Source organism: Bombus affinis, chromosome 12 (genome assembly GCF_024516045.1).
Source record: "Bombus affinis isolate iyBomAffi1 chromosome 12, iyBomAffi1.2, whole genome shotgun sequence".
Lineage (NCBI taxonomy): Eukaryota > Metazoa > Arthropoda > Insecta > Hymenoptera > Apidae > Bombus > Bombus affinis.
The window spans coordinates 9,936,142-9,958,385 of NC_066355.1; the positions used below are offsets into that span (position 1 = coordinate 9,936,142).

The window sequence follows — 22,244 nt, forward strand, 5'->3', positions numbered from 1 at the left end:
AAGTATATTCGTTATTAACGATCCGATCATCGTCTAACGCGCGTATAGCGTAAATAAGTTTGATCGATACGATATTCGATTAGACGAGATTGATTTTTAAGAGGTCTGGCCGAACGTAACGGCAGCAAGCTGGTTCCAAGGCCTTGGTGGGTTGCGCGGCTCCCGTGGTTTTCGCGGTTTTCGTTCGACGAGTTCTACGCGTGTACATGCGCGTATTATAAATCGTGAACTCGAAAGACAATTAATTGCGTTCGTTGCGCATCGAGATAACGCAGTTTTCGATTATTTCGGTTGAGCGTTGCTGAAACGAGAGGTTAATTTGGCGACACCTTGTTTCATTAACAACGCCATTAAAAGTAATGGGCGGTGAGGGCCGAACTTGACGATGCGGCCACATGGGGGCCGGAAGATTCTAATTAGGAGATAGACCTCGAACCGTAGCGTAGCGAGAGTCGGAGAATCGAATAGATAGCGTTAGGAAAATAAAAGGGAAGGAAAAGGAAGAGAGGGAAAAGAAAGGAAAGCACAGGGAAAACAGATATTATCGAGAAGAAACGCTGAATCGTCTAAGTAGATAGGTAAATAGTAAATAGATATTAAATACGATATTTGCAACGATTCGTCGTCTAACGATAGTCGATCGATGGATTCGTTCGTAATGGAATATTGTCGATGAAATAAAGACGCGATCAACGGTAACGTGGAAAAATATCGGGCCCTCTACCAAACGTTGAGAAATGTTCCGTTTTTACCAACGAGTATAAAAGCTTGATACGACCATCGTTTCAGATCTATCGTTATTTCTCGATAGTTTACCAATATAGTCACGATAATACTCGTATCGTGTGGTACGAGACCTTTGCTACATGTATAATACGCACCATATGCGTATGCAATTGAGAAATCGAATATAAAGAATACATACGTGACTAAAGGTAAGAATGAAACACGTAGGAATATTACACGCGCGGTTTAGAATTCCTTTTAGATAAATCTCTGTAAACGCTTATATTGTATCACGCCAATACGTAACGCATTATCGAACGATTATCACACCTTTCGGTTTTCGCGTTTCAGATTTCGTGCTTCGCGTTACACGTTTCACGCGTTCCCTCCAATACTTTGAACCGTTCGAATTAAACAGAATCTAGCGAAGGGGATAAAGTACGATTAAGAGGATTTACATATACATAAAAGCCGTGGCAAATCGATACATGACACCAATTAAGATTTATCTATCGCCAGCGATACCTAATCGAAGCGTTAATCGGGCAATCTTATCCCGGTGATAAGAACAGATGAATTAACCATCAAATCGTTAATTACTTTTCAGTTTGGCACCACGAGACTTTAGAACGATACTTATCCTAAATTGTTATCGTCAAATATAATTTCGAAATTTACAATGATCCGGCCAATTACGATTATCAACTGTTTAACTTTGCCAAATTGAACTTTGTATTCGACGAAAATACACAAATACGTTTCACGTGAATGGTAGTTACGCGCGTGTACGCATCAACGTTTGCGAGTACCGGACGCATTGGCCGATTTTTAGCTAAGGTACACGAACGTCGGTAAGACGATTGATATAAATTAACGACACGCTAATTAATAGCCAAAAGTATCCAACGCGTGCTTACGTCGTTAAGTTAAAAATAATTATTTCAAATTACGATCTGATCTTTTCTAGATAATAATCGAGCGACACGATACAACGACGCGAGTCGATGCGTATAACGATCGTCGGGACCAGCGGCTTCTGGAAACCTTGGATTTTCTCGAAACACGGTAAGAGAGGAAAAATAAGCTTGGTTTATCGTGACGGGGCATAATCATGGGTTGAAAATTTTTCTGTTTGCTCGACGACCGAGGTTGAAAGGTGCTACCTGCATATACGTGCACGCGCCGGCGCATATTAAACGCACGTTGCATCGCAAACAGATCGTTGCCACTCGCGCCCATTTCTCAACCACTTGGATAATTTGTCGAATTTCCAGTTTGTCCGAGAACAGGCTGGCTAAAAGTGCAACGGGACGAAGGATCGAAGATTCGCGAGAAACACTTGGCAATTATTTTCAACGGCGATTACAACGGAACGATGCAAACCCGATACTTATCGGCTACCAGATTCGATGGATGGAGATATTTTAATAGAAATGGATAAGAACGTTGGCCGAAGAGCAAACAAAATATGAACGTAGCCCATCGATCTACGTTCGGTAGACACGGGTTGGTGTATTAGGAGGAACGTTTAAAATTTTTATTTCGTATACGTACGTTGAACGTGCTCCGATCCTTAAGTAAATATTCTTCCCTCTGTGTTATTTGGTTAAAAAGCGGTCACCGGTGAACTAGTACCGTTTGCCTTCGACTCGTATTCGGTTATGCTGCGATTTGTCAAGAGTATACAAGGAATCATAACAAGCGTGAAAGATACGGCGATCTGTCATTCTTTTACGCGCAACTAGTTTATCCGTATAAATTGTCGAAACGAAAACAAATCGACTTACTAGGAAAAAGAGTAAAAAAGTGATTTTATTCTTGATCGGCTAACGAAACACGGGCGATAAAACGCGCGTATCATCGAGGCGAGTAAATAAGACGACAATTGGCAAGATATTAACGCTGCGAAAAACGACGTTCCTTCGCCGGTTCCACGGATTCCTTTTTAGAGAAATGGCAAGAAAATTTCATCGAACGGATCATATTTTCTTTTTTCTTTTTTTTTTTTTTTTGGTATGCCCACCCTCGTTTCCCCTCGGACTTTCCTCCCCTCCTTCTAGTTTTTATAAGTATACCAGAAATCAAAATCAATGCCTCGATAAGGGAACGATATTTGAGAGGGCTTAGATACGTTGAACTAAACGCGGTTAAAAACGAATAGATTTTTTATCAGCAGGATAAGCAAATGCGTTGTAGGACCCACGTAAAATATCGCGGGACAACCGATAACAGACCGATTACTTGAAAACTGGGTGTGATACCTATTAGGCGGCTATTAGCTGCTCGATAAGGCGACAGATATCACACCGATATTTCCTTGGAAAGAGTCACGAATTTTATACGATCGAACGAAACGTAGATGGGTTTGAACACCGGCGGAACTTTCATTTATCGTTCACTCTATCGACTCGACTCGATCAACTTTTCCCAAATTCCAAACGATTAAAATCGTCGGTACCCGTCGTGTTTCTCGCTCGCGGCCCTCGCGCGTAAACGCGTCGTTGGTACTTTCGCGTTCTTAGCAAACGTTATCCAATTATTTTTAGATTATCTTATTCTATATACGCGTATATACGAATGTAACGAAAATCGAGAGATCGTTCATCCAGCTCCGTTTTCTCTCGACCGATCACGTAGCAGCAACTGCACGTATCGGTTATTCTTGGCGTATTCCGTGCTCGTCGTTGTTGGATCGAACGAAAATCTCGTTTCATAAGAGAGAATTCACTCTCCGCCTCTTCTTGCTCTCGTTTCCCATCTTCCTCTCCTGCGGTCCTCTCGCCGCCGCTTCCAGTACCGCCTTTTTCTCTTACTCCGTCTCTCGTCACTCGCACTCGCAATTCTATTTCTCTCTACTATTCGTAACTTTGCCTCTTATTTCCAAGCCCGGTTCTTTCTTGCCCCCGCGTGTCCTCGCGTACTTTCGCGAGAGATGGATCGAACGACATACAGATCTTGCCGCTTCATACGTCTGCTTCAGCGTGCAACTCTACCCTCTTTAATTAAAGCGCACAGATGGCTCGAAATCCGATTTCCGGATTCGCGAAACTCGACGTTTCCTTCGGCTCTCGAAACTATTAGGATCCAAAGTCTTTTCCCTTTTCTCTATCTGTCGTTCGAACGAAACACCCGTTTCGTCTAGACAGGGGATAATCGGCGAGAAGGAACACTTTCAGTAGCTGAAATTCGTTACGACGAACGTTGTTCGTAGGATGAAACGTTGCGTCTGTTTTGTTGCCACGTAACCGACTACGCTACCGCTACGATCGAGCGGAATCCTATCGGACAATCAAGAAACGAGCGTAAAGTCTGAGCACGAGGCGAATACGAATTCGCGCGTCATCGAGATTGCCTCGTGAGTGGTTCGAATTATCGTTTAGTCGGGTCTCGAACGAGAAGAATTTCGACAACTCGGCTACCAGATGGAACGTTTTACCTAAAGAGGGCAGAACTGGATGCTGGTTTCGCGCTGGAAATGCGACGCCCGGGGATTCAGGCTGCGAATGCCCGAGCCTGGAAGCTGGCCGGTATTCGCAGTGGCTTGGCGATGTCTGCGTCGAACGCTCGCGAATGGAGAATCGTCGTGGGTGCGAGCGATCGCGAATCGAGGAACTCGCAGCGAAGAATTAGAAATCACGAGTCGGCAGGAACTCGGAGAACTCCGATACTCGACATCCGAGGTTAGAGAACCGATGACAGAGATAGAGAAACAGATGGCGAAGCAGAGGGGAACAAAGGGGATGGTGTAGGCGTGGCAGAACCGCGAGCTTTGCCGCGATAGGCGTGGCAGAATCGACTGACCGCGGATACGCAGTAGCAGAGGGGAGCGATTTTCCCGTTACGGACACGCGGTTCCTCGCGACGTCACTTTGTGGTGCGGCGTCGAGCTAATCGCTCGTATCGCCGGTCGAAATCAAAACCGGTCGTTGATTCGTTTGTCACTGAAAAACGCACGCGTTTCGCGTCGGTGAACGATCGGTGATCGGTGGTCGTACCGTTTGCGTTTCGTTTCGAGGACGATAACCCGGAAGACGGACAGAGTCGCGTAACGTGATCGCACATCGCGCGCAACATCCGCGATTTCGTATTAAAGGGTGAGGTTGGTTGAATTGGCCGGTCGGTCGGTCGGTTGTGCGGTCGTTCGATCGATCGATCGAGTCCCGTACGCCGATCAGAAGTCGATCGGCCACAGCGATCGACCATCGATCGATTACCGTTCCAGTTGAATCGGTTGGACTTGACATATTTCTGTCCACGCTCGAGAACGTTTATTCGCGTATGATCGAGTCTCGCGGAAAGAAAACGCGGTCGAAATTGCAAGTGGTAGACGATCGATCGAAAAGTAGTGTTCGCGAAGGGACCCGCTACCGATACCAAGTATGTACTAACCGATCGATTCGAGGAATTCTCCACGCTCGCTAAACCACGAACCAGGTATGCATTACAACGCCCAAGGGATCACGGAGGACTCGTACCTGCGACAGAGGCAACAGGAACATCAACAGCAACGACAACAACAGACGGGTCAACATACCGGCTATTCCGTACGGCAGAAGGTCCGCGATCGTTCGTGTTCACCGAGATCGGATGAAGCGCGGTCGCCCGGTTCCGAGGTGAGAGGAGAGACTGCCATCGGATCTCCGGAAAACATACGTTTCGTGGAAAACGGCTCTCCTTCGGAGCTCGGTGAGGAATCGCGAATGTCGAGGTATCGCGAAGAGAACGAGGCGAAGAGACCTTCCTTCTCGAAGCAGGAGAACGAGTCGGCGGCGAGTTTCTTTCGAGACCCGGAAGACACCGGTGTAAAGTGTTTCACCGAGGAAATGGTATCGGCGGTGGCGAGTCACTACAGAGAGTCGAATAACTCGCCGGGAAGAATCTCGCCGCAGGAATACGCGGTTCACTCGACCGACAGACGTCACAGTTCCTTTGGGAAAACGTCGTTCTGCATCGACGCGTTGCTCGGTCGGGCAACCGGGAAACCGGAGAGCTTGGATCACGAACGATCCGATAGATCGAACCAAAGATCGCTGTTCGCAACGCGAAATTCTGTCATCGACGCGAACCCCTGTTTGACGAACTCGTTGGTCCGTGGCCACGATCGAGAATCCTCTTGCACTCTAGGAGGTGTGAGCGGAGCCGCTGGAACCGGCATCGTTACCGGTACTAACCTCGGTACTCGCGCTTGCACCGGTGCAGGCGAAACCGAAACTGCGAGCGCAGTTGGAATCGGAGTTGCGGTCGGCGTTGGTAATGGGACTGCGCTTATCGGCGCTGCTAGAACGGACGAGCAAAGAACATCTTCTTCCCTCGGAGGCCTTTTGCATCCGTTCGACAGAACCGTCGTCCAACACGGACTCGCTTCGCCGTCGAACTTACAAGTTATTCGCGATCCAAGTGACAGACAAGATATTCGTGACCGATCCGTACGCGACGCTCATTTGTCCGGTATTCGCGTGGAATCGGTGGAAGAAACGACGAAAACGCCTTTCAAAGGGGAAAACGCTGGCATCGGTAACGGAGGATTTCGAGTGGATCGGTTGGAAAATATCGAGGACGACGGTTCGATCGAGGTTGATCCTACGAGAACAGGAAGCGCCAGCTCCGGAAGCAACGCGAGCCATAGTCCCATCTCCAGCCCTCCGATTTCCCCTGGATCGGAGGAACCCAGTGGCAACGCTATCCCTGGTAATCCGAATTTACCGAGTGGCCATTATAGCGCGCTCGGTAGCAACGCGGGAGTAGCACGACAAAATCAAGCGCTTCTCTTACATCCAAGTGGTCCCCTCATACATCCCGGAGGATTATATTATCATCCTGCCGGTGGTAGCGCGTTTCATTCGATACACAAGGAAGGTCAACCCGTCGGACATTCGCAGAGTGCCGGTGCTCATCCTCAGCAGCATCACATCCATCCACTCCAACTCGAGTGGTTGGCCAGGACTGGAATGTTGTATCCGAGGTTACCCGCCGATTTAGCTGGTGAGTCGGTAATCTTACCAAATGCCCTACTTCGTCTCTAATTCTTCCAGTCGTTTCGTATCGATCTTTCGTTCATCGAACACGAATTTCACATTTTACACTTCAGATTACGACCTTCCACGTTTCACGCAGCAAATTTTCTTGTACGCGCGCTATCGTCGAGATACGACGTTTAATTTGAAAATTACGAGCAAATCGAGTCGCAGTTATTTTATACTTTGTAGGTAATTGCCCGACTCGATTAAATCGATTTTTACGATAGACGATACGGAATAATAAAACCGATGTCCGCGATCACGATAATACGCAAAGATACGTCAAATTTACAAATTTCTCTTACCTACTTTCCGCCAAACTCCTCGTTTTAACGTTTCGAGGACGAAGATCCGAATTTTCGCTCGGGTTTCGATTCCGTGGTTGTACGCGTAGGAATACGAATTTGCATAAAAAGACGCAACTTAGTCGTAATTAATAATAAAAATACGTCTTGAGAGCAGATATGGAACATTTGTAAAACACGATAATCGGTGATAACCGATCTAATCTCTTCACCTCGAAATTGAAAACTCTCTCCTTCTCGGTTTAACGTGCTTCTATCGCCTTTCCTCGTTTTCATTACGATATCGATCGTCTTAACCGTAAATTAAACTAGGATTTTCATATATTTAAACGTGAGTAGGTAGATTAACCACTACCCGTAACGGTCTTATAAACATTCTGTCTTCCACGTTATCTGAAAATAATACAACCCAGAGAAGACTAATTAATACTGTAATCGTTTCGCAAATCGTTTCTAAATTATAAATGACGCGCGATAGCAAGGCAGCGAAAAGTTTCAAAGATAGAAAATCTGTTATCGTTCGAATTATTCGTTACGAATTCTCTCGTCATTTCGTTACGCTATTAGAAGCCGAAACAATATCAATCATTTCGTGTTTTTAAAACGATCGACCAAACGATCGTGGTAATATCTCTCGTCTAAAATTGATATATATCGATGGGACAAAATTTGTTTGGAACACTAATGTTCAACGTTACCCTGACGTACGAACAACGTCATAAAATAGATCGACAGACTGCTCGTACGATAGGTAGATAACGAATGTTTACATGCTTAATGTAACTCTTTACCATACTATATTGACTGGCTACTCCAGTTTTTAGGTTGGTTGTCAAATGATAACACAGAGGGACAGTTTCGCAGCATACTGTTGAAAATACGTATCTGTACCGTTCATTTCGAAATATAACATCCCTTATTTCAAGATATCGAGAAATTGTTACAGCACTGATATCTTACGCTCGCTTCTACCTGCAGCACCGTTCAAAGAGCAAATAACAAACATCACCGAACTCTGTATAAATGTTTGCAGGACCGTAAGACACAAACACCGAAGGAAACCCTTTTACACGACCGAGTTAACGTCATTGGCGAAATTTTACGAATCGCCGATTATAAATTATCTGTACACGATCGAAATAAACACGGAAGGGTGGTTTCGTAGAAAATTCTAGAATCGTAGAATTATCGGACAGACTTTGATGATCTTAGAATTATCTGTTACCCGTAACTTGTCACTCGTCTGTTCGCTGATATTGTTTGGTACGCAATTAGCAAATTATCGCGCGAGAGGGTCCTGATAACGCAGAAACGTCACGAGAATGCCGGAATAAATAACAACGAGGTTCGAAAGAAAGATGAGGAAGAGTATCCGGCGAATAGAGAGGATCACGAGAGAAAGGAAGATGATTCCGGTTACTACTACGGTAAATTTCACGCTTAGAAAAAAGAGAGTGGTCGCGTTGTCCAGCCAATCAGTCGAAAGCTTTTATCGAACAAATTGGTCAGTGAACGTAGCGAACCAGGATGCCGAGATGGACCGAATCCGAATAAACGAGAATAGAAAGAGAGGGAAAGAGAGAAAAATGGGGGAAGAGCGGGAGTAAACGGAACGCGATTGTACGTGTATATGAGTGTGTATGTGTGTGTGGGTGTGTGTGTTTTAGAGCGAGAGGGTGGAAAAGAGGGAGAGAGAGAGAGAGAGAGAGAGAGAGAGAAAGAGAGAGAAAGAGAGTGAGAGGTGTTCGGAGCGAAGTGCGGGGTACTTTCTGTCAGATGATCCTGATTGGTAGTTGCCGAGCAATCCAACGTCGACGAAAAAGGCGAAAACCCGATAGCGTAAAACGAGCAACGGGTACAAAAAAAGCGGTCTCGCGGAATAAAATAAAACGGTTGCATTCAGCCCCACCTGAAGCGGCCGTTATCGCGTCGGCAGGGAACACGAACACGACTTGTTAAAAAATTGCTGGATGGGAGTATCGTCCCGTTCAGCCCTTTCTCCTCCCCTCCGTCCTCCTCCTCCTCCTCTTCCTCCTCCTCCTCCTCCTCCTATGTCCACCGTCTCTGTCTGCCGTTTCTCTCTTTCACCTGTAGTCTCGCATTCTCGTATGCTCTCGACGTTATGTAAATAACGATGAGTACGCGACTCAGCGGCTCGGCACGGTGAGCTGACACGGGAAGGGAGAGGCAGGGTGGAAAACAGGTAGACGCGAGCTTTTATTTGTGGAATATTTGTCGCGCGTTATACCAACGACGATATTCCAACAACACCGTGTTTCATCTATTTTGAGTCGAGCTTTGCAGTATCGAAATTTAACTAGTGCGATACCGGTGGCTGCCGGCTAACTCGCGATCTTCCATCCTCGGCGTATCCCAAATCCCGATATCTCTGCCTCGTGTACACTAAAAACGGTTTCCCGTGTCCCCGCGTGTCCATCCGGCCGATACCAGTTTGCATTCGGATTAATCGAAATCGACCGAAACGACTTTTCAACTTGCACGATATCCACGCCAGTGTTTAACGTGCGAAGGTTTTTAAGCCTGGCATCTTCCTTTCACCATGCCGTTAATAACGATCGAACAGCTTTCTGAAAAAAAAGAAAAACGCCCACGGATCTATGCAAAATACATGGATCTTGTCTTTGATTATCGATTCGCGCGTAACTAATATTAAAAATATACGAGCGAAACGTACCACGAAACGTAAGCCGATTCTCTCGATTTTCCAACGATCCTATTGATTGTCCCACAACGTGTACGTATAAAGCAATACGTGTAACGAGAAAGGACAGGGTAAATTAGACGACGAGTAGCACGAGGAAGAAACGAGAGATAAAATTTACAATGTAAATAGAAGAATAGGACAAGACTATGAGATACTTCAATTAATAGCGAAGCACTGTAAAAGAGAAAGATGATAATAATTTATATAATATTATACGTCGTCGTACCGGATTGAATTTTTCAGCAGTTCTTTGGTCTCGTCGATTTTCCGTTCTCCGAATTCACCAAGAACGTGGAACGAGATTCGCTTTACAAGTTACGGTGAAAAAATAATGGCGGAAGATGTCGAAGAGATGGTAGGAGGTCTGCCAACAAAAGGGGATGATACCCGAGAGATGAAGCACGCGAAGGGTTGGCGGATGATTTAATTAGTTAATTGTGCGTCATTCATCCGTCTATTCATCCCCTTCGCCCTTCTCTCCACGATAGCATAACGCCGACGCAGACGTTCTAAGGTTGCCATGGAAACTCCACGGACTTACATAGACCGTTCCAACAGCTAATTTCGCTCATCTTTGAAACAATCCAAGAACGCAAATCGCTTTTTATCTATCTCTATGAAACGTCTCGCTACTTTAACCAGTATCGATGTTTTTCCTTTCTTCGTTACGAGCAGATCGGAAAGATAAAAGGAAACGCCTAATGACGATTATATCGCAGTACAAATTGTTTTTGAATCGTTCACGGCTTGAATTTCGATAGAAATCGAAGACCACGAGCGAAGGTTATCATAATTTATAAGTATATTTTCTGTTTTTCAAAGAGGAGTTTTAAGATCCTCGCATTGGGAAATTTAAAGATGGATAGTAGATGCGGATAAATAGATGAACGAACAAACAAAATTCTGAATTCACATAAATATTCGCGGTTTACGTATTATGGAAACTATCTTTTCCCTACATCATCGAGTTAAACGTACGACTTGGTCGTCTTTTTGAACGTGTAAAAGATCATTGTCGTGCTACCGAGCGTTCGAACCTCGACGAAAATCGTGTCGATTCCGACTTAGTACGTCGTACGCTCGTTACTTTCTACTACTATTATTCTATCAAAGTATACGGACGTTCGCGTCAAGCGAATAACACGTCGTCCCTTGATAAAGCAGTCTCGAGCTGTTTGAATTAATCTCGACGAAGCTTTTCGCGATATTGTATACGATATCGTCGATGATGGTTGAGAAATGAGAAACCAGCAATTAATTGCACACCGACGTACACATATGGGAAAGATGGTGATGTATATAAACGCGAGCGCGCGCAGACACGCTATATACGCGTACATAGAAATCGGAAACGCGTATGCAGAGTGTGTAGGAACGTTAGTAGATGGATACATGGAAACACGTTGAAAACGTCTAGTGGCGTTGCAGTAGCGGTCGCGTCAGTCTACCTGTCTATAGGCATGTAGGCGGTAATGGTGTTTCTGAATTAGCTGCCAGCTAGTTTGGCCGCCCGCAAGCAAACAGATCTTGGTTACCCGATGTGTAACGTTCCACGTTCGCCCAAACCATCCTATATCTCTATGATCTGGTCTGATCGCGCCGTAGCCACATGGTCTCGTGCAAACGATGACACGAGAGCACAGCTTTCCATGTACACGTCGTGTATAAATATGACCGTGTTCGATGTACACCATCGGTTGATGAAAGTATTCGAAAGCATAGAAGCTTTTACATTCGTATCGTATGCGTTGTACGAAACAATTGGAAGTTTCATTAGCGCTACAACGAGACACACGTTTGTCTGGATTGTACTGGCCGAATCAGAAACTAAACCGGAAGCGTACGTAAAGATTACGAGATGTTCCTTTGATAAAAACTCGGTACACAGCACAGACACTCGTCTTAAGCGTACAATACGCGTTAAATAAGGTTCTACCGAATATCGAGATTTATTAATCAAACGAATGATACTGCTATATGAAATATAGCTTGAACCAAGTATCTTGTAGTTTTTAATTTGTTACATCTTAATCGCTGTAGATGTCGTGATTGTTTTAATTTCGTGGGAACACGTTCCAAGCGAAACATCAGGAAATCGAAATGTCTGTACACGGTCCGCACTCCTTAATCAAGATAATTAAGATGCCCGAGAAAAATTAAAGCAAGAAGCCGGAAAACAATTGGAATTTTATTACCAAATAGGTATTCTACGATAGATAATCGTACGATAGATAACCAAGTACATATACAGCGAGAATGGTAACGGATAAAATCGTCGATTCTGCGGATGATTACCGCAACGCCTGGTATAGTTGGTAGGGGAAGCAGACGCGGAGCTCGTCCAGTTAGTAGTAGCCCGATGATAAAAGTAAATGGTAACGTTCTGGATGTTTATGACGTGATTCGCGGCGAGTTTCACGGAGCGCAGTTTCAAATTAAATCCAACCATTTTGGGTAGAGAAAATAATCTCTGACAAAAGTTGGCCAACTTTTTCCTCGCTCGGTATTCATCTGCCCTCGCCACTGGCTTCCGCGGATCTCCAATCGTATGGCGCAAGTGGAAGCGGGAGTCGATGACGTCTCGCGATCAAGGCTGTAGAGGGATGGTGGATACCCACCGACGTTACCCTCGCCTCGTCTTCGTTCACCTCTGATACGAGGGGTTGAGAATTTGGGGGCGGGTCGTATCGAGCACTCAGGGGCTGCAGGCGGAGCTTCCGCCGCTATACGAGACAAGGAGAGGGAGCAAGATCTGGTGCGAGCGCGCGCGCGCGAACACGCGCCCGGAACGCATGCACGCACTCACGCACGCGTGCACACACGCCCGTTCACACCCATCAAGGGAAACCGAGGAGGGACCAGGGAGCAGGAAAACGAGGAGAACGGGAATGGAGTTACGAGTAAGAATACGAAACTACGGGACGCATCGACAACCGGAGGAATCAGGAGGATCAGAAAATTGCAGTAGAATGGGAAGAAAAGTAACAGAGAAGGGAGCCGTGCATGTACCCACTGTGTAGTAGGATTTACCGCGATGATTGCAACGCAGAAATCGAACGGTGGATGACGACGAGTTTCACCTTATAAGTAGAATAGAGAAATGAGAAAAAAAAGAAAAATAAAGTTACGAGTAAGACTATGGTTCCAGTGGGTGCGTGTTACGACCACTGATATTTCAAGAACGATGTAACTACTCTTTTTAAGAGTTTATATGTTTGATCGTCTTTAGTATGTTTCATTTTATAAATACGAAAACAGGGAGGAAAGAAGCAGGGATAAAGATACGAATAAGGATAGGAAACTAGAAAAGATCGATAAGATGAACGAGCAGGATCAGAAAATTGCAGTAGAATGGAAGCAAAAGTAACAGGGAAATGAACCGTATATGTACAGACTATATAGGGAAGATTCACTGCGACAATTGACATGTAAAAATCTGACTACTGCCCAATTGAACGAACTTCTGCGCATTAACTCCACCTATTTAAAACGTAAACTTCCATTTAGAAAAATTATGGCTTAGTCTATTTTTGCTCTCAGCGCGTCCATTGTTAATTAGTCTCTTGAAACTGATCGTACGTTCTATCGAAATTATACGTTCGTAATCCGTGACAGAATATTTTTACGGCTCGCGTCGTTTGTCCTTTTCACTAACGATCGTATTACGTATCAGCAATTTCCTTCCAAAATAAATGCAGATCTATAGAACATGTTATTTCATTAACACGACATTGTGTTCAGTTTTGAAATGATAAATAGATGCGACAAAGAGAAAACCAAAAGACGATAGTAACGATACCAAGTGGAATCGCAAATTGGAGAAGTGTGTATTTGGTACAGTAAGAGGTTGAGCCGGGTGGGGGGCGGGAAATATGAGCAATAGTGGGGTAGAATAGCGTTAAGTACAGATAATGGCTGGTGTTTACCGGTATGGTGATCAGCATGATTTAAGAGCAGCCTGGCGTGAAGCGGCTAATAGGACCCCAAATAAATTAAATTATCATGATAAAAGTGTAGCGGGGTGAGAACGACGTTAACCTTAACAGCACCCCATTGCTTCACCCTGCACAGAGGAGCACGAAAATGGTGATTGTCCACTCGATGGTGCGCCGCCCTTCTTGTTTACCGACATCTGTCATAACTTGCACCATTTCTCCCTGGCACCTTCGCACTCGTGCAATTCCAGTGGCTTCCCAACACTATGTATCGATGCTTTCGCTTTTTCATTCGACTTCGCTTGATTTAATCAAAATTTACCGAGGAAACATCGAAGGTAACGAGAGAGAGAGAGGAACGAAATTGTTTCTCGAAGACGATTCAGCTTTCTAAGAAAGGAGCCCATAAAACGAAACTGATAATAACTCGATCATTTTGTAACATTGGCTACGTCTGAATTAAATTGACCAGACCGTAATAGTGTTTAAAAAACATCGTTCTTTTCGTATTTACGAAATAAATGAAAGTTTTATAATTAGAGTACGAACGTTTATGCATTTATCTCGCGCGATTTTGCAAAGTCTTCTGCATCGAAGTCTGTGCAATCGCACGAGTATTGGTTTCGATCAAATTTAACGGAAATATGTAATAATACGAATAGCAGAGAATCGATAGAGGTGAACAGAAGCGACCGCCGAGATAGCAATTGCGACGGGAACGGAGAAAAAGAAGGAAAATCATGGAACCATATGTGCTCAGCGGGTGGCAAACCATCTTTCCGAGGGACGATTAATATATCTACGACCGACATAAATAACGAAACCAAACCATAGACGGTTTGTATTTGGAAGTAATATCGATAGCAATATGTTATTATGTACGATATTCGTTACGTTCGATCGTAGTAATTTTTCTAGACGTAGGATAAGGTATATTTACGTCAAATTATAGCAATTTTCTTGTAATTCTCCATATTCGATCACGAACAAATTTTGAACGAGCTACGGTGATGTTGTATGACAAATGTTCACACGCTTTCGTAAGTCACCATTATGCTACGTGTTAAGTACTTGTAGGAGATGCAGGTGCGGTGAAAAGTACGGTGTAACCGCATCGAGATCTTACAACGCGGTTCACCATACTTTTTTCTCCAAACGCTTTCAGCTTACGATGCGACCCACCAATTTACCTACATAGCAAGTGTGTGACCGGCTGTCAATGTTTGTACACATGGCAATGTTTAGTCGCGCGTACACCCAGATTAATCTGGAACGTGCGATACCCTTATGTCGCTCTTAATCAGCCGCTTAGTCAAACATTCAACACCATGGGCCTGTTTCATTTTTCCGCTTTAGGATGTTGACAAATCGCTACGACGACGATGCGCTCACGCAACAAACATCTTTTCGCGGATAGGCGACATCTCTGGTCTTTCCTCTTTCATTAGATGTAAGTTACTAGAGCCAACGTTGCGTACGGTTTAAATCAAAATTTTCGTTTTAACACAGAATCTTATAGCTATCGATAACATTCCAGTCAAATGTCGTACAAATTTGGTTTATCGAAATTCTAAGAGACGAGAAAGCGTGAACGATAGAGGTTGTATAGTCTACGTTTATATAGGCAAAATGCAATGCGTCTTGAAGAATACATTGTACGACTTGACATTGACAATCATCGATCTATCGTTGTTGTTTCCTTCACGAAGAAAGTCGAATTTCGTTTTGATTTATTGCGCGTATAAAGTCATAAAGGAGAGAAAATCGGGTCTGGCCAAGACCCGTTCATAGGGCTAATCGTTAGGGCGGTCACCCTCGTCTTCTGTCCTTCCCTTTCTACCTTTCCCCCTTCCTATTTTCAACCCCAAATCATAGTATTGCAGCCCAGGGGGATTTACACTGGCGGTAATTGCATTAGCATTCGATGATTTTTATTGGTCTCTCCTTGCGATTAGTATTAATTCGAGCCAACATTATCAATAACAGGCAATACTGATTTTCTTCTATTGTATTCAATCGTGAGCGTCGAACAAGAAAACTCGGAATAACAGACTGCGGAATATTCATGCAAGTTCGTGTTTCTATAAACGCAGAGCCTGAGAATGACAAAGCGTATATTTTTGCAAATTAAAATATTTGATAATAGGATGCTTCTCGTATCATAAAATAAAGCGTATATCGTCGGGACAATGTTTCTTTAAAAAAAAAAAGAAGAATTCTTTCACGTAAATGAGCCAAGTATGTTAAATATATCCAAATATACTTATCATCGACAGGTTGCGCGGCCCAGCATGCCCTCCTTGGAAAAACGAGAAGGCCGAGAACCGCTTTCACGTCGCAACAGCTACTCGAATTGGAAAAACAATTTAGACAGAACAAGTACCTTAGCAGACCGAAGAGATTCGAAGTGGCCACTTCGTTAATGCTCACGGAAACACAGGTAAACGCTGCTTCATCTGTACCTTTATGAATCGCTACACCGAATCGCTAAACCGAATTAAATCGAATACATGCATAATAGACCAACCCTCGTCCAGCGGAAGCTGATTCATTGTTATCATGAGAGTCGAATATTTTATTCGATAGCCGTACAGTGCGAAAGGGACGAGACAAAGGCCCTTCGCTCCCGCGTGATAACCAAATTTACTTAGAAAATAAAATCGTTCGTATAATTTGACAGAATAATAATACGTAAATGTAACTTAAATGCACGCGAAAAAAATATGACGATTTTGAAAGTAACAAGGGTGAAGTATCTGTATATGGTATGTGCATGAGCCAGAATTGACCCAGCCTTTGCTGTTCGAGGGTTAATAGCTTCCTTAATCGCTTCAAATTCATTCTCTCTTTTAATTTCTTCTTCTTCCTTCTAGTTTCCTTCGTCGTTTCTCTTCTTCTTTTTCTTGCTTTCTCCTTCTTTTTCCTTTTTTGTTTGTTTCACTTAAGGAAAGACGCGACGATTCGAGTCGTCGGTATAGTAAAAAAAAAACGTAGGTGAAAAAAAAAAAAGGAAATGGAAGAGAGAATGAAGAAAGGGAAAAAGCCTCCAGAGAAATCGGTGAAATAATCCAGGACCCTTCTCCTTTGCCGGGGCGAACGTGAACGAGCGAATCTCTTGCATAGTTCAACAACTTAAACATAACTTTGAAGCTTACGTGTTCTGACGGATCGCTCGGCAAATAGCAACGAAAGTCTGAATTATGGGAGACTGAGTCCCTGATTTGTTTCGATATTCAACTGATTCAAGTTGAAGCATTTAGCTTCCGAATTGTCCGGTCGTTGCGTTTCCTCGTCACATCGTTCCTTCATCTTCCCCTTATGGTATCGACGAAAGGAAGGAAATGCATATCCAAGTATATTAATACTCGTTAATACTAAATCTAATTAATCGTGATATATTCGATATACGCTATCGATCACAAGTATCAGGACAATTATGAGAAACAAGATAAGCTGGAAAAATCTTTAGTAACTTATTAAAACATCGGGGATTATTAGGTATTTCACTTGGAATCAAGATAATAAAAATCAGAGATCGAAAGAATTATGGAACTTTTTCATAGACCCCATTTAAAACGTGTACCGTGGAACTTTTTTAGAAAACGTTCTCGCATTACAAGTTCCAACGAGGACAGATGAAAGATAGTTGTTGAAAATAAAAGTGTTAGTTTCGACAGAACTTGTGAAATATGAGAATAGCAATCTTTCTATAACAGGAAAGATATTTTGTTCGTCGATATTAAAAATGTTCTCAATAGTATCACAATAATATCGAATAATTATTACTGTTATCGATATTCTGAATATGTTATTCGTTTGTAATATTCATGCAGATAATTCACGTTTCATAGCCTGCTGTGTTTCTTATACATGAAATTGATATGCATTTTAGTCTATTTAAATCATTAAGAAATGTTACTTAGGTATTATTCTTGACAAGAATACTTGTCTTCCCTTTATGTTACGACTTTCGTACCTTTTACTCGATAAACATATGAATAATTCGATATTGTATTGTTAAATAAAGGTAATATTTGATAATTCGCTACTTTTATTCACTTTATGGAACATTTTTTAATACACGTTCTAGAGTATCAGTGTCATGAGAATTTTAAGGAAATTCCTAAGGGTGACATCTTTTTCCATCAAAATTTCACAGCTCGAACAGAGTTTTTTTTTAGCAGCGAAAGATAACTGTTTATTTCGATCTCTGATAAAAATCTCATCGATTCTAATTAATAAATTTGTTTGACAATAAAATTCTTATCAATTATAAGCGATAAACATCTAATATTCGATCGCTTTCAAATGTTACCAACTCTATAACCCAATTTCTATGATCACGAGAGTCGTGTCTGGTTACAGTACAGTTACAGTACAGATAGTAAAATTTAAAAAAATTCCTACCATATACGTCGCATATATTCATAAAAATTTTCGAATACTTTCGTGAGTGACTGTAGCTATTATCGCGAGAAGAAAGCACGTTTCTTTCCTCGAAGGGTGAAGACATACTAGGGCTGGGAACGAGACATCGGGGAGGTTCAAGCACGTGATATGTTGTCCAAAGGATTTACACATCGTTCTCTTGTGGGATTCGGCAAGGAAATATCGAGTCCATGTACTTAGGTATATTTGCAGCGATTTAAGGGGTCGTATTGTATCCTATACGCGACTACAATTTTTTCGCATTCGAGCGCGATTCAGTGTCGTGTTTCTGTGCTCCGTGTACCATAGTAAGAAGCAAACTTCTTCGTTACTTTAACGTTTTTATAGGCGACCTTCCTTTTTCTTCTCCATGTCCATTTACTCGAACGTCACTATGCATCCCATGGATAATTGCCATTAAAATTTGTGTATGAGCAATGTGTATTAAAATTCAGGTGAAAATCTGGTTTCAAAATCGACGAATGAAATGGAAAAGGAGTAAAAAGGCACAACAGGAGGCGCGGGCGAATAATAAGGTCGAGGACGGAGGAAACGTGAGAAGCAGCGAGAGGGAAACCGGCGGTGATCCGAATCCAAATTCGCCGAGTCCGCAGGAGGATAGCAAAGGTACTCTACAAGAAACGCAGAGGAACGCGACCGAACTTCAGGAGCCGCTTTATCGACCTTACGTGGTATAAAACTCTGACCAAAATGATCGACCCAGTGGTGCGCCAAATGTGAATCAACCGATGTAAGTTGCTGCTTGGCGTCATTTTGTCGATTAAATCTCTTGTTGATACCTTTGATACTTGGTGTGATATGTTCGATCGTTTCTCGAGTGAATTTTTAATACTACGCAATAACAACAACAACAACAACAATATCGTTAGTCGATCGGAAAACGGAGAGATGTACGTGCAAAAAGGATTCAATGGCAAAGCGATCGATTAGATTTCACAAACAAATCGCAAATAGAGTCGCGTGCATGTATGATGTAAGTATCGACTTATACTGTACGCATGCTGGTGTAACATGGCAAAACTCGTATGTAAATATAGGGAACAATACGATGGATAATACACGCATATACGCACACACGCATAAATACACAGCGGCTGGTAACTATAGAAGTATCTTCAAATTTTCAATTCTTATAGGAGGTACGAGGTACAAAGTGATTCTTACACGAACCTCTCAGAAATCACACCGATACGATTCCGCCTTCTTTAATTAACTTTCTAATTTCATTTCTCATTTCAATTCTGAAGAATCAATTAAGTTCATAAGTTCCATAGGTTTATTTGCAACTGCCGTACGTTATCGCGTAAAAGCGTATCGCGAGAAAATTACACGAATAACGATAGATTGTGAGGTAAACTTAAAAAATATCGTTTGACAACATCGTCGCTTACCTCTCGATTTATCAAGTTCATTCGTGTGACTTCTGAGTGACTAACGCGTAACGCGATAGAGATAAAAATTGAAAATCTCTGGGCGGTTTCGTAAAGTGGATTTAAAAAACGTTGTTCGTAACATCATCGTCGCTTACTTCTCAGATTTATCAAGTTCATTGATGCGACATTCTCAGTGACTAATACATAACACTGTAGATAAAAATTGAAAGTTTCTGGATGGTTTTGTAGTTATGAGACGCAGTGTACACAAGTTCGAGCCCATGTCAGACCGGTGCATGCGCACGATTGCTGTTATCAGCAGCGATATGCCTAGAAAATTAATCGAATCCTCTTTACGGTGTTCCCCCGAGTCGTTTTGAAATGTTTACATAACGAAGGCTCGTATCAAAGGGAAGAAAAGAAAATATGGCTTATATTAATGAGTATAAAGTGGGAGGAATTATATATATACGCGACGATTCGCAGCAATAGTTGTATAAAACCATCGATTAGAACGCAACGGCTAAGCGCCTTGTGAAAAGATTGAACATTCTTGACTGTAACTCTTCTCCAACTGTTGCTCTAGATCTACATGAATTGAAAACACGTATCTATTTATGATAAATTACATAATTGTAAATAATATTCGTATACGTCTAGGGTAGAAAGTGCGATGCGAAGGAAAACGTCATATTATGTCGCAACAAGTTCCTAAAATAAATCACAAATATCGAAGACAACAGTACGACTCCTATATTTACTCCTCTTCGTTTTACAAATTTTATTCAAAGCGTTGCAGGTTTGCACGGAGCTTGGAAAAAGGAAAGTTCGCGCGATGAGGATCGACGAACGACAGGAATCGATGCGACGAATTCGTCACGCGTTTAACTAAAATTACGGGAAATCAACGAGATATTCGCAACGTAAACGAATATAATTTTTGCGTTTCAACGGTTCGAACGCTACTAACGTAAAGATCGCTGATCGGTCTTAAGTTTATGTTGCTTCCATACCGATTTTTCTTGTAAAAAAAGCTGGATGATATTCAAAGGAGACACGATCATATGTTTCCCACCACGCAGTTATCCCCACACGCAAGCGAAGAATCATCAGTATTTATGATATGCTAATTTCCCGTTACAAATTCCGCGATGTTTCGCGGACGACTGCTCTTACCGGCTACAGCCAGTGGAAACCACCCGTTTGGAAAACCAGTCGTCAACGAAGGAATGGGAAGGAACTGGAGAAGAAAAACTATACGGTATACCAGATACCGTCGTATATCGTTCTTCTAAAAACGGGGATCGGTCTCCGTCGTACTTTTAAGAACATTTAGAAACCATATTTTCTATGTTTGACATCGTTAATTGAAATCGATAAGGCTCGATAATGTTAGATTGCTCGGGAAGTTCATAGCGTCTCTTTTTATAAATTTCAATCGAACAACGAAACGTTCGAACGAACGCCGACTCTTACGATTAATTGAACATCGAGGAAAATCGAGGACAAACATCGGTAGGTTTCTTTTACGACTGGTGTATTTATTCGTAAGAAGAAAGATACGTGCCGCCGCCAAGTTTTTAATAAATGATTTAAATTTACGGTTCGTCGAATTCATAAGAGAGCGTTACCTTTAATCGTCAATTTGCCATTAATTTGTACGTCTTAATAAGATTCGCACAGCGTCGCGACGAATCTATCAAGACATTCGGGTGGTATTTTTCAACCGTAGCACGTGTACTATCATTTTTCTTTCTTCTGAAGGTTAACTTCGGGTAACTAAAGATACTACGATAAAAAACAACGATGAAAATGCAGAAACATATCTAAAAAGCAAAGAAAGGTTTTTGGAAACATTTCAACAAAAACATCGAGCAACGCTGCTCCTATTTTCTTATTCTTCCATGCGGCATTAAATGAAGGGATTCGCTAATCGCGAAGCCGCGCGTCTAAAAAACCCGAGAAACGTGAAAAAAGGAAAAAGGATGGCTTTGTGCCATGATGTTTGTAAATTTGCTAACCAGTTTTTCCAATACAGAGATAGCGATGTTTTAAAGCTCGTTTAAAAATCAGCGAGAGAACTACTTTTTCGTGCCATTTCCTTTCCTCTTCTCTCTCTCTCTTTAATTTCACGCAAATTCAACAGTTACATCGCTTTCGTACCAAGAAAGTAGAATCAATTTCTAAATTATCAATAGAGAGCGACAGTACAACGTCTAATATTTCAATGATAACGTAAAACCTCTTGCTCTCTCTCTCTCTCTCTCAATCTCTCTCTCTTTCTCTCTCTTTCTCTATCTATCTATCTATCTATCTCTATCTCTATCTCTATCGGCCAGGAATTTCTTGAGTGTTTCGGGTATTTCGGTGACCTAATTCGAAATTTCGCAAATTTCCGATTGTATCGTCTAGTTTCATCGAAGCAGCGATGCGGTATCGAAAAGTGGACTCGCGTCGAACCTCGTAACTTCGATTTCCTTAATCCGAATAATTTACGGAGTAACATCTGACCGGGGGAGCGTGTGTAGTGTACGTTTTATTATTATCAGAGTCGATCGCACGTTAGAACGCAGACGATGAAAATCTTGCTTCGGCCAAGTTAAGGATTACGACGGTCGCGGGGTGTTTCGCGGGACTAACTAGAGGGTGGCGCAAGAGTGTGGAGCGCGCAGACGAGAACGGAGGCGGGGCACTCATGTTTATATGCATTGTAT

General features: G+C 42.7%; 1 protein-coding gene across 1 annotated transcript; it reads left to right on the top strand.

Annotated features, from left to right (window-relative positions):
* Nucleotides 1-1,640: 1,640 nt before the first annotated feature.
* Nucleotides 1,641-20,403, top strand: LOC126922368 (uncharacterized). Its single transcript, XM_050734904.1, has 3 exons — nucleotides 1,641-6,708; nucleotides 15,985-16,148; nucleotides 18,592-20,403. Exons 1-3 carry the CDS (start codon nucleotides 5,163-5,165, stop codon nucleotides 18,832-18,834), a joined length of 1,953 nt encoding a protein of 650 aa, XP_050590861.1. The 5' UTR covers nucleotides 1,641-5,162; the 3' UTR covers nucleotides 18,835-20,403.
* The last annotated feature ends 1,841 nt before the right edge of the window (nucleotides 20,404-22,244 follow it).